At 46.3% G+C, this 12,703-nt stretch overlaps 2 protein-coding genes across 3 annotated transcripts in view; one reads left to right on the forward strand and one right to left on the reverse strand.

Annotated features, from left to right (window-relative positions):
• Positions 1 to 37: 37 nt before the first annotated feature.
• On the forward strand, positions 38 to 3,635 carry cuta (CutA homolog). 2 transcript variants are annotated; one of them, NM_001165142.1, is given in 7 exon segments: positions 100 to 157; positions 548 to 628; positions 912 to 1,060; positions 2,340 to 2,399; positions 2,639 to 2,684; positions 2,921 to 2,970; positions 3,229 to 3,635. In NM_001165142.1, coding segments are annotated over 6 exon segments (471 nt in total). In that variant the 5' UTR covers positions 100 to 157; positions 548 to 562; the 3' UTR covers positions 3,329 to 3,635.
• A 4,813-nt stretch (positions 3,636 to 8,448) lies between these two features.
• The window catches only part of sstr3b (somatostatin receptor 3b), a 4,954-nt gene continuing 699 nt past the window's right edge, over positions 8,449 to 12,703 (reverse strand). Inside the window, exons 2-3 of the mRNA XM_036948342.2 lie at positions 11,218 to 11,627; positions 8,449 to 9,296 (exon numbers count right to left, since the gene is read on the reverse strand). Coding sequence (XP_036804237.1) covers positions 8,547 to 9,296; positions 11,218 to 11,627 — 1,160 coding nt within the window. The 3' untranslated portion in view covers positions 8,449 to 8,546. The remainder of the gene's footprint in view (positions 9,297 to 11,217; positions 11,628 to 12,703) is intronic.

Raw genomic sequence — 12,703 nt, forward strand, 5'->3', positions numbered from 1 at the left:
TTAGCATATCGACATAAATCTCGTGCTTCCAGATCTGCTTTTGCATTTACGACCAATTGGTAAACAACCTATCCTGCTTTACGGCAGAGCTTGATCTTTACGTTAGAGAGTGTCAGCAGCACACATTGCATCTAAACTGCTAACATACTGTCTAAAGGTAATTTTAGCTGGACAGTTTGAGTTGCTGTAGCATATGAATGTATTTGCTTTCCCGATATTGAAGAGCCTTTGCATGACATGATTGTGCATTTCGTATAGGAGGATTCTTTCGTTTCAAACCATTTTGCAAAAGTCCTGTCCTGCATTTGTACGTGCCAAGTTACAGCGAGTTGAGCAAACCCACAGTAAAGTCACACCCAATTAGCCGCTAGCTTCGTATTGTATGCTGTTTTTATCTAGTGCTAGTCCATAAGCAGAATTGTACTTTTCACTATTTGGACGTTTGCCTATGGCCGAACTTGTCATGCTATGAACTCATTGAACGTCATCTCTCCCGGGCTGCCATGTATGATTGCTAATGCATGTATGTCACTTGCCCCTGCTGCAGAGTGCTGCATAGGCAATGCGCTTTGGACTGCCTGCTACAGAAGGATTGCAGGCTGGTGGACCTCTGAGGGCATTCTTTGTGGTGAGTATGTGTCCCAAACCACAAGTAGTCGAGCTGTAGTCAAGTAGAATAGACATATTCAAGAAGATGCTTAGCCGTCTGCAATCCAGTTCGTCGTATATGCTTGTTGTCTTGCCAAATGTAACGTACAGTGTAGCAAAATGTAGCCTAGTCCTAGCCATTGTAATATGCAGAAACAGTGAAGTGGGTGATTTGATTTAATGTATTTCTCGTGAAATATTTCCACCATAGAATGTTGTCTGTCAATTCTTCTCCTAACCTCTGTTTACATGGCGACCCCTAGATTGCGTTGCTTAGCGTGTTGATGCTCACGCTGCTGAGGACTGTGGGATTGAGAGCATTCTCCATGGCGTCCGAGACCTACTTGTCGGGCACACACTCCGCTGCCTTCGTCACCTGCCCCAACGAACAGGTGGCTAAAGATCTGGCCAGGTAACGGATAGACACAGACATACACAAACATTCTCATCTGCTATGTATAATTGGGAATCAAGTCAGATGTCACCTCTATAAGACATTTTTATCGGCAATGTTCAGAAAGTTGCACTCTCCCGAATGCGACGTTGATTCACACTACAGGGCCAAACTGAGCCAAGTTGAGCTGAACTGGTTACACATCCACCAGGGCTGAACTGGTTACACACATCCACCAGGGCTGAACCGGTTACACATCCACCAGGGCTGAACTGGTTACACACATCCACCAGGGCTGAACTGGTTACACACATCCACCAGGGATGAACTGATTACACACATCCACCAGGGCTGAACTGGTTACACATCCACCAGGGCTGAACCGGTTACACATCCACCAGGGCTGAACTGGTTACACACATCCACCAGGGCTGAACTGGTTACACACATCCACCAGGGATGAACTGATTACACACATCCACCAGGGCTGAACCGGTTACACATCCACCAGGGCTGAACCGGTTACACATCCACCAGGGCTGAACCGGTTACACATCCACCAGGGCTGAACCGGTTACACATCCACCAGGGCTGAACCGGTTACACATCCACCAGGGCTGAACCGGTTACACATCCACCAGGGCTGAACCGGTTACACATCCACCAGGGCTGAACCGGTTACACATCCACCAGGGCTGAACCGGTTACACATCCACCAGGGCTGAACCGGTTACACATCCACCAGGGCTGAACCGGTTACACACATCCACCAGGGCTGAACTGGTTACACACATCCACCAGGGCTGAACTTGTTACACACATCCACCAGGGATGAACTGATTACACACATCCACCAGGGCTGAACCGGTTACACATCCACCAGGGCTGAACCGGTTACACATCCACCAGGGCTGAACCGGTTACACATCCACCAGGGCTGAACCGGTTACACATCCACCAGGGCTGAACCGGTTACACATCCACCAGGGCTGAACCGGTTACACATCCACCAGGGCTGAACCGGTTACACTTCCACCAGGGCTGAACCGGTTACACATCCATCAGGGCTGAACCGGTTACACATCCACCAGGGCTGAACTGGTTACACATCCACCAGGGCTGATTGAACCGTGCTGGAAAGGACCCTGTCAAAAGAAACTATCAGAGCCAGTATGGTTTGCCGACGCCCTGTAGTCTGAATCATGGATTTGTTCACCATATTGTGCTGGATGCAGTTAATCCATCCAGTCTGATTGGTTGTTGTCATTGTCTCCCCCCCCCCCCCCCCACCTGACAGAGGAATCGTTGAGAAGAAGCTGGCTGCTTGTGTCAACATCGTCCCCCAAATCACATCTGTGTAAGTGTGGACCATGACGGATCAGAGATTAGAAACTGGGTGGTTTAAGTCCTGAATGCTGATTGGCTGACAGCCGTGGTATATCAGATCGTATACCATGGGTATGACAAAACATTCATTTGTACTGCTGTAATTACGGCACCACGACTAAGGGCTGTATCCAGGCACTCCACCACACATATGAAGGGAATGGAAGGGTTACTGATTGGGATTGGCAACATGTCTCTGTTTCTTGTCAGATATGAGTGGCAGGGGAAGGTCCAGGAGGATAGTGAAGTGTTGCTGGTGAGTATTCACACCTTTTTATTCCTGGTTCGACATGGACCTACAGTGTCTGTAAACATTGAATGAAGACTATATATATATATATATATGCTTGGTTTATCTGAGCGTGGTGTAGCTAAAGTTCTAACTAGGTTCTTCCTGGTTTTAGATGATAAAGACCAGAAGTTCTAACTAGTTTTTTCCTGGTTTTAGATGATAAAGACCAGAAGTTCTAACTAGTTTCTTCCTGGTTTTAGATGATAAAGACCAGAAGTTCTAAGGTTGCATCTCTGGCAGAATATGTTAGGTAAGCTGTGTGTGTGTGTGTGTGTGTGTGTGTGTGTGTGTGTGTGTGCGTGCGTTCTTGTATTTCCCTCAGTTATAGGGATGATATGTAGTCTTCATACTAAATCAGGCAGTGGGGGTGTTTAATCAGTCCTTTCCCAGAATTACCATTGACATTTATCAGTGACTCATAGTAACTGTGTACTGTGTGTGTGTGTGTGTGCGTTCATGCATTTGTCTAGCTGTGTGTGTGACTCATGCTGTGTTTGCTTGCTAACAGGTCCAACCACCCGTATGAAGTAGCAGAGGTCATCAGCCTACCCATAGAGCAGGGCAACCCACCCTACCTCAAGTGGCTTGGTGACGCTGTACCAGAATGATGGGTGGATGGAGAGAGGAAGGGATAGGTGGATGGACAGAGGGAGGCTGCGAGAAATGTATTTGGAATAATAAAATCTGCAGAAATGTGACTAAAATGTATTTTTACTGTTTCAGTGTTGTTCTGGTTTTGACCAATAGAGGGATGCAGTGAAAGGGTCTATCTACAGTTAGGTCCAAAATGATTGGCACCCTTGATAAAGACGAGAAAAAAAGCTGTATAAAAAATAAATACTACTAGTACTGAGTGTTATTGTATCATATATTGTATGCTAATAAAGTTGGGGTCAGAATGATTGTTTTCAAACCCACACCCTGTGAGGATAACAGCACAGAGCCTTTTTGTCAAATATTTTTACGATTGGAGAGCACGTTGGAGGGGCCTTACACCGTTCCTCCATACAGAGTCTTTAAGGATCCTTGCTATCGTTTGTCTGCTCTTATGGACTGCCCATGGGGTTATTTTTGGCTTACGCATCTTTTTTTCAACTCAAAACCCACCACTGGTGTGCGTGACCAAAGAGCTCTATTTTTATGTCATCCAACAGATGTAAACACCACTGGCACATGGACTGGATCTGGTGCTTTATCCTCGCAAGGGGAGGTGTTGAAAGCAGGGGCGCCAATCATTTTAGCAAAAAGATAGAGGCAAATATTACTTCTCAAAATGTCTTTCTCTGAGCGGATTAGTATAACATGATATAATAACTGAGCATATAATACAGCTCATTATTTGAATTATTTAATTTATACAGACTTTTTTTGCTCATTTTTATCAAGAGTGCCAATAATTTTAGACCTGACTATTTCCCTGCGTTACTGCCTCAGGCTCGTCATAGATCAGGGGTGTCAATAATTTTAGACCTGACTATTTCCCTACGTTACTGCCTCAGGCTCGTCATAGATCAGGGGTGTCAATAATTTTAGACCTGACTATTTCCCTGCGTTACTGCCTCAGGCTCGTCATAGATCAGGGGTGTCAATAATTTTAGACCTGACTATTTCCCTACGTTACTGCCTCAGGCTCGTCATAGATCAGGGGTGTCAATAATTTTAGACCTGACTATTTCCCTACGTTACTGCCTCAGGCTCGTCATAGATCAGGGGTGTCAATAATTTTAGACCTGACTATTTCCCTACGTTACTGCCTCAGGCTCGCCATAGATCAGGGGTGTCAATAATTTTAGACCTGACTGTTTCCCTGCGTTACTGCCTCAGGCTCGTCATAGATCAGGGGTGTCAATAATTTTAGACCTGACTATTTCCCTACGTTACTGCCTCAGGCTCGTCATAGATCAGGGGTGTCAAACTCATTTCCCCTGCGGGCCACATTCGGTCTTCACCCAATTTGTCCGGATCCGTCTCGTGGACCTTAAGTTTGACACGTCATACATTATCTGATTGCTTTTCCACAATCAATACTGCTGTTAATTTAAAGCGCCGACAAACCGTTCCCTTAACACTCATCAATACTGTTGGAAAGTGACAGAAGGGTTGTCCCGCTGTGATCAGAATATCTGATTGCTCTGATGAACATGTATCTCTTCCATACTGTAGTGTCAGCTGTCAACTGACACCAATGGTATACCAGTGACTTGGAATAAATACAAAAATCACATTATAAGACATTTATTTTTTTCTTCAAACTTCACATTCAATTTGAGGCTTTGTAGTCATCAGCATACACAGTACACATACACTATCTAAACATAAGAATGCCATTTACATAGCCTGGTCCCAGATCAGTTTGTGCTCTTGCCAACTCCATTGCTGTTATTGTCAACCCTAACATGTTTGACATGACAAGGAGTTGGCATGATGGAACAAACAGACTGGCACTAAGGCCAGAAACTATCAGAAAAAGTTGAGATTTTCACCAAAGCAGGAGCTGGGTTCCATCCACACACTCTGGGTGACCAAAGCACCGGCCTGGTCCCAGATCTGTTAGTGCAGTCATCTCCTTGTGGTTGTCAACATGTTTGGCATGACAAGGAGTGGTATGATGGCACAAACAGACTAGTAACCAGGCTACCAAAGCACCACCGTGGGTGAGACATAAGCGTAGACATAAGATTGTTAGAAAGGAACTGATCATTCATTTAAGGTGTGTGACTTTTCCAAACATCTCTCCATACATATCTTCTAATGCAGTGGTTCTCAAACCTCGGAGAATCCCAGACGTTCCATGTATTTGAGATATTCCAGAGCTAGCACACCTGATTCAATTTGTCAACAAATAACTTGATCATTCATTTAATGTATGACGAGCACTTCTCCCAATAACTTATCTTCTAACTTGTTAACTTCTAGCTGTGTGTAGACATAAACTGAGTGTACAAAACATTAGGAACACCTGCTTTTTCCATGCCATAATCCAGGTGAAAGCACAGGAGGTTGGTGGCATCTTAATTGGGGAGAACGGACTCATGCAAATGGCTGGAGTGGAATGGTATCAAATACATCAAACATAGTTTCCATGTGTTTGATACCATTCCATTCGCTCCATTACAGCCATTACTATGAGCCTTCCTCCCCTCAGCAGACTCTACGGGGTGAAAGCTATGATCCCTTATTGATGTCACTTGTCAGTGTAGATGAAGGGGAGGAGACACGTTGAAGAAGGATTTTCAAGCCTTGAGACAATGGATTGTGTCTGTGTGCCATTCAGAGGGTGAATGGGCAAGACAAAAGACAGGAGTGTCTTTGAATGGGGTACTGTATGGTAGTAGGTGTCAGGAGTGTCTTTGAATGGGGTACTGTATGGTAGTAGGTGTCAGGAGTGTCTTTGAATGGGGTACTGTATGGTAGTAGGTGTCAGGAGTGTCTTTGAACGGGGTATGGTAGTAGGTGTCAGGAGTGTCTTTGAACGTGGTACTGTATGGTAGTAGGTGTCAGGAGTGTCTTTGAACGTGGTACTGTATGGTAGTAGGTGTCAGGAGTGTCTTTGAACGTGGTACTGTATGGTAGTAGGTGTCAGGAGTGTCTTTGAATGGGGTACTGTATGGTAGTAGGTGTCAGGAGTGTCTTTGAACGGGGTACTGTATGGTAGTAGGTGTCAGGAGTGTCTTTGAACGTGGTACTGTATGGTAGTAGGTGTCAGGAGTGCCTTTGAACGGGGTACTGTATGGTAGTAGGTGTCAGGAGTGCCTTTGAACAGGGTATGGTAGTAGGTGTCAGGAGTGTCTTTGAACGTGGTACTGTATGGTAGTAGGTGTCAGGAGTGTCTTTGAACGGGGTACTGTATGGTAGTAGGTGTCAGGAGTGCCTTTGAACGTGGTACTGTATGGTAGTAGGTGTCAGGAGTGTCTTTGAACGTGGTACTGTATGGTAGTAGGTGTCAGGAGTGCCTTTGAACGGGGTACTGTATGGTAGTAGGTGTCAGGAGTGCCTTTGAACGGGGTACTGTATGGTAGTAGGTGTCAGGAGTGCCTTTGAACAGGGTATGGTGGTAGGTGTCAGGAGTGCCTTTGAACGTGGTACTGTATGGTAGTAGGTGTCAGGAGTGTCTTTGAACGGGGTACTGTATGGTAGTAGGTGTCAGGAGTGTCTTTGAACGGGGTACTGTATGGTAGTAGGTGTCAGGAGTGTCTTTGAACGACGAACTGAGGCTCGGAAAACAACATGACAAAACACTCAGACTACAGCTACAAAACAATTATGTTCAGATACAAAGTGAACTTAAAGGCCACATTTGATACATTCTCTTATTGAATATGGCACTATGCACTGCCTACATACAGTACATACACAGAAATACTGTATAGCTCTGCTCCGTAGAAAAACAGCTTTGTTCCTATGCAACTACCCAGAAACATATTATCTCAATCTAAATATCAACAAATATGGCTCTGCAAATATCTATCCTTAGTTCCAAAGGCCAACTGCTTTCTGATGGTTCAGCTGCTTCACTCACATAAACAGCATCTGTCTGAAAGGTTCACTAACATTCTCCCCAAACAAAATAGCATTCGACATCAATGTCCACCACAACGTCGCTCAGAAGATATTCCGCTGGATGCCAGTCAAATGAACCGAAGGTCGATATCAGAGTGCGCACAGCTCTTTGATATACCATCCGCCGTAATTGAATCGACTCCACTCCCGTCATCATGAATATGTATGAGAGTTAATCGTGCAGGTGCGCTTCGGTGACATCATTCACTGTAATGATTCCATTCATTCTGATAGATGGAACGTTCCACCAGGGACGAGGTGAGATAGCAATAGAACGGAACTAGATGTCTGTTTGCTTTCGCTTTCAACAGAAGGACACTAATTTGCACTTGTATTGTAAAGCCTCAGACAGAGGCAGTAGGAACTCTCATTGAAATAGCTTATATGACATTTAGAAGAACTGTTACATGATGCTGTTCTTGGATGAAAGGGAACACTTCGTTCCCTGTGATTTTAGTGGTGTCATGAGACTTTTATACTCTGTCTGAAGGCTACTGTTGAAAACATACTGCACTATGAAACTGTCACATAGATACATCATTCAAATACTGACAATATAGTATGTGTTTTTCTCCTTGTGTGCATCTCTGAATAGCCTATTCAAAACTGTATTATGATTCTCAAACATTTCTGTACATTTTTACATTGCGCACTTAGCGTAATACTGAAATTGTTCTGTAAAGATTTGCAAATTCTCAGTCCAATAAAATAACTGATCATCAATTCTTGGCCAAAAAGCTTGGAATTTGAGGCAAGGCAGTTGGTATCATTGTAAGTTCACAGTTGATACTCAAAAGTGTCAATTTAAATGATACATTAACAAACTCGGGGGATAGCCCCAACTGGGGTTTGAACCCAGGTCCAGTGACTGTCAAGCCAACACCTTAATTGTTACCCTAAGAGCTCCAAACCTCTTAACAAGGTTGCTAGGTGTTGGGTTAATGTTGCTACATTCAATCCATATATCTCTGTTCCAATCGACACAGTAGCTCACTACTTAGAATGAGTCACTGTACCGGACATGCAATCCAGCTCCTGGGTAACGTTTCCCCTCGGTACAGATCTAGGATCAGCTTCCCCTCCCCCAACCCTTAACCATGAGTGGGGAAAATGCAAAACTGACCCAAGATCAGCGTGTCTAGGAGCAGCTTCACCATCATTCTATACACTGTACAGTGTCCATATTAGGACAGCCTCAGTCTCAGCAAGACGTGTCCGTATCAGTGGTATACTAGTATGGACATTGGGAAAAAGCTTATTTATGAGTTACAGGTAGCTGATCTCTAGCTTGGGGCTCTTCTCCACTGTGTCTGGACGTGACCTGTTACTTTCACTCTTTGATCCATTGGCAAGAGTGGAGGCAGCGACAGTAGGCCCCAATTCTAAGCCTGGGCCTTTCCCAGCCTCCTCCCCAGCTTTAGCCCTCTGCCCCAGGGGTACCGTCTCCACATTTCCCCCCGGAGTGAACAAGATCCTGGAGCTCTCAACTTGTCCTCCTCCGTTCCCGTTCTGTGCAATCCTGCAGTTCTCTCTCATCTGAGTGGCATCTTCTCTTCTCTCCATCTCTATCCCGTTCTCCTCTTCCTCCTCCACTTCTTCCTCCCCTCCTTCATGAGACTTGGTGACCCCCAGGCCATCTCGCGGCTCGGGCGCAATTCCCCTCCAGAGCTCTGCAGGGCGCTGCAGCTCGGTGGCTGCCGCTCTCTCGTGGTTCTCCACCCTCCTCGAAGAACGACAAAGAGCCTTCCGGAACCCTCTCTTAAAATTATCGGACAGGAATCCGTAAATTATTGGGTTAGCGCAGCTATTAGTGTACGATAGGACCACCACAAAGTAGTACAGCCCCCGGAATTCGCCCGGTAACAGGATTAGCAGGTTAACGATGTTGAGGATGTAGAATGGGAGCCAGCACAACACGAACACTGCTACCACGACAACCACCATGCGGGTGATCTTGCGTTCGGACTTCCTGCGTCGGGAGGAGGTGGACCGGGCCCGTTTCCCCGCGTTGCGCACCTTCGAATCAAAACAAAACAATTCAACTTTATTGGCAGTTAAAACATCTCAGCACACTTTACAATTAAATATAATATAAAAGTTAAGTCAGCAATATAACACATGTAGGGTAGGCTGCTGTAGGGTAGGCCCCTGTAGGGTAGGCCAATGTAGGGTAGGCCAATATAGGGTAGGCCCCTGTAGGGTAGGCCAATATAGCGTTTGCCCCTGTAGGGTAGGTCCCTGTAGCGTAGGCCACTGTAGGGTATGCCCCTGTAGGGTAGGCCACTTTAGGGTAGGCCAATGTAGGGTAGGCCACTTTAGGGTAGGACCCACTGTAGGGTAGACCAATGTAGGGTAAGTCACTTTAGGGTAGGCCACTTTAGGGTAGGCCATGGAAGGGTAGACCACTGTAGGGTAGACCATTGTAGGGTAGGCCACTGTAGGGTAGGACACTCCACCCCTTCGCCAGAGAACAGTGGAGGCTGCTGAGGGGAGGACGGCTCATAATACTGACTGGAATGGAGTCAATTGAATGGTATCAAACACATCAAAGACATGGACTCCATTCCAAGCATTATTATGAACCGTCCTCCCCTCAGCAGCCTCCACTGACAGAGACCCACTCCCTGTGTGTCCTTCCCTCAGCAGCCTCCACTGACAGAGACCCATTCCCTGTGTGTCCTCCCCTCAGCAGCCTCCACTGACGGAGACCCACTCCCTGTGTGTCCTCCCCTCAGCAGCCTCCACTGACAGAGACCCATTCCCTATGTGTCCTCCCCTCAGCAGCCTCCACTGACAGAGACCCACTCCCTGTGTGTCCTCCCCTCAGCAGCCTCCACTGACAGAGACCCACTCCCTGTGTGTCCTCCCCTCCGGCTCCTGACCCAGACATTAAAGATGTTGAAACATTTCTGTTTGTTGTCAGATGTAACAGGTCAGATGTAACAGGTCAAATGTAACAGGTCAGATGTAACAGGTCAGATGTTACAGGTCAGATGTAACAGGTCAGATGTAACAGGTCAGATACTACAGGTCAGATGTAACGGGTCAGATGTAACAGGTCAGATGTAACAGGTCAGATGTAACAGGTCAGATGTAACAGGTCAGATGTTACAGGTCAGATGTAACAGGTCAGATGTAACAGGTCAGATGTTACAGGTCAGATGCAACAGGTCAGATGTAACGGGTCAGATGTAACAGGTCAGATGTAACAGGTCAGATGTAACAGGTCAGATGTAACAGGTCAGATGTTACAGGTCAGATGTAACAGGTCAGATGTAACAGGTCAGATGTAACAGGTCAGATGTTACAGGTCAGATACTACAGGTCAAATGTAACGGGTCAGATGTAACAGGTCAGATGTAACAGGTCAGATGTAACAGGTCAGATGTAACAGGTCAGATGTTACAGGTCAGATGTAACAGGTCAGATGTAACAGGTCAGATGTTACAGGTCAGATGCAACAGGTCAGATGCTACAGGTCAGATGCTACAGGTCAGATACTACGGGTCAGATGTAACGGGTCAGATGTAACAGGTCAGATGTAACAGGTCAGATGTAACAGGTCAGATGTAACAGGTCAGATGTAACAGGTCAGATGTAACAGGTCAGGGCCGGAGTAGAGAACCGCACAAGGAAGGGTTCCCTGGAAGAGGGCCAAGTGGTCCTGCCCCTCAAAACAAATGCCTCTCACAATGTCTGTCTGATTTAAGGGAAGTATAAATAAATCAGTGGTAAGATGAGACAAAGACATCAGAACACATTTATTTCATGTAACAACGGAGGTGAAGCAACACCTGGGTCTATGTTACCAATCAACAATGATGTTTCCTCACAAAGGACATACTGGTTCAGTCTAAGTATAACAGACAGGCCTCCCAAGTAGTGTAAAATAGCTATTTTTTCCCTTTTAAGTGCGGAAGTAGTCATAGATTCTGACCTTGATCACAATGAGCAGGTAGCAGAGACAGATGACGAGTAGCGGTCCGAAGAACCCGACCGTGCACGTGTACACGATGAACGATGCCTTCCAGACCTCGGCTGGCTCAGGCCACACTATACTACAGTTCCCATCATCCTCCAGTACGTCCGCAAACACCACCACGGGCAGCACCACCACAAACGACACTGCCCACACCGCCGCGTTCACCGCCTTGGCCACGTGCGGTCGCCTCCACCACGACGACCGTATGGGATGGACCACTGCGAGGTAGCGGTCGATGGACATGACCGTGAGACAGAAGATGGCGGTGAACTGGTTGATGGCGTCCACAGTCATGACCACACGGCACATGAGAGAACCAAACGGCCAGGAGAGAAGAGCGTTCTGGACCGCCAGGAAGGGGAGGCCTAGAGGAAGTCAAATCAAATCTAACTATATTGACAGTGCAATTAGTCACTTCGCTCCCACCTACATGTACAGATTACGTCAACTAGCCTGTAACCCTGCACACTGACTGTACCGGTGCCCCCTGTATATAGCCTCGTTATTCTTATTGTGTTACTTTTTGTTATTACTTTTTATTTTAGTCTACTTGGTAAATATGTTCTTCTTGAACTGCACTGTTGGTTAAGGGCTGCACTGTTGGTTAAGGGCTGCACTGTTGGTTAAGGGCTGCACTGTTGGTTAAGGGCTGCACTGTTGGTTAAGGGCTACACTGTTGGTTAAGGGCTACACTGTTGGTTAAGGGCTGCACCGTTGGTTAAGGGCTGCACCGTTGGTTAAGGGCTGCACTGTTGGTTAAGGGCTGCACCGTTGGTTAAGGGCTGCACTGTTGGTTAAGGGCTGCACTGTTGGTTAAGGGCTACACTGTTGGTTAAGGGCTGCACTGTTGGTTAAGGGCTACACTGTTGGTTAAGGGCTGCACCGTTGGTTAAGGGCTGCACTGTTGGTTAAGGGCTGCACTGTTGGTTAAGGGCTGCACTGTTGGTTAAGGGCTGCACTGTTGGTTAAGGGCTACACTGTTGGTTAAGGGCTACACTGTTGGTTAAGGTCTACACTGTTGGTTAAGGGCTACACTGTTGGTTAAGGGCTGCACTGTTGGTTAAGGGCTACACTGTTGGTTAAGGGCTGCACTGTTGGTTAAGGGCTGCACTGTTGGTTAAGGGCTACACTGTTGGTTAAGGTCTACACTGTTGGTTAAGGGCTACACTGTTGGTTAAGGGCTGCACTGTTGGTTAAGGTCTACACTGTTGGTTAAGGGCTGCACTGTTGGTTAAGGGCTACACTGTTGGTTAAGGTCTACACTGTTGGTTAAGGGCTACACTGTTGGTTAAGGGCTGCACCGTTGGTTAAGGGCTGCACCGTTGGTTAAGGGCTTGTAAGTAAAGCATTTCACAGTAAAGTTTACACTTGTTGTATTTGGCACATGTAGCAAATACAGTTTGATTTGATTTAAAAACGATTTTAAAACCGCACACTTACA

Source organism: Oncorhynchus mykiss, chromosome 13, assembly GCF_057628025.1.
Source record: "Oncorhynchus mykiss isolate SJ-2025 chromosome 13, ASM5762802v1, whole genome shotgun sequence".
In the NCBI taxonomy this organism is placed as follows: Eukaryota; Metazoa; Chordata; class Actinopteri; order Salmoniformes; family Salmonidae; genus Oncorhynchus; species Oncorhynchus mykiss.

Coding starts and splice junctions, on each gene's coding strand:
- cuta (XM_090194293.1), top strand. CDS start 563: ATGCGCTTTGGACTGCCTGCTACAGAAGGATTGCAGGCTGGTGGACCT. Junction 2,685..2,920: donor AGGATAGTGAAGTGTTGCTG/GTGAGTATTCAC, acceptor TCCTGGTTTTAG/ATGATAAAGACCAGAAGTTC. Junction 2,971..3,228: donor TCTCTGGCAGAATATGTTAG/GTAAGCTGTGTG, acceptor GCTTGCTAACAG/GTCCAACCACCCGTATGAAG.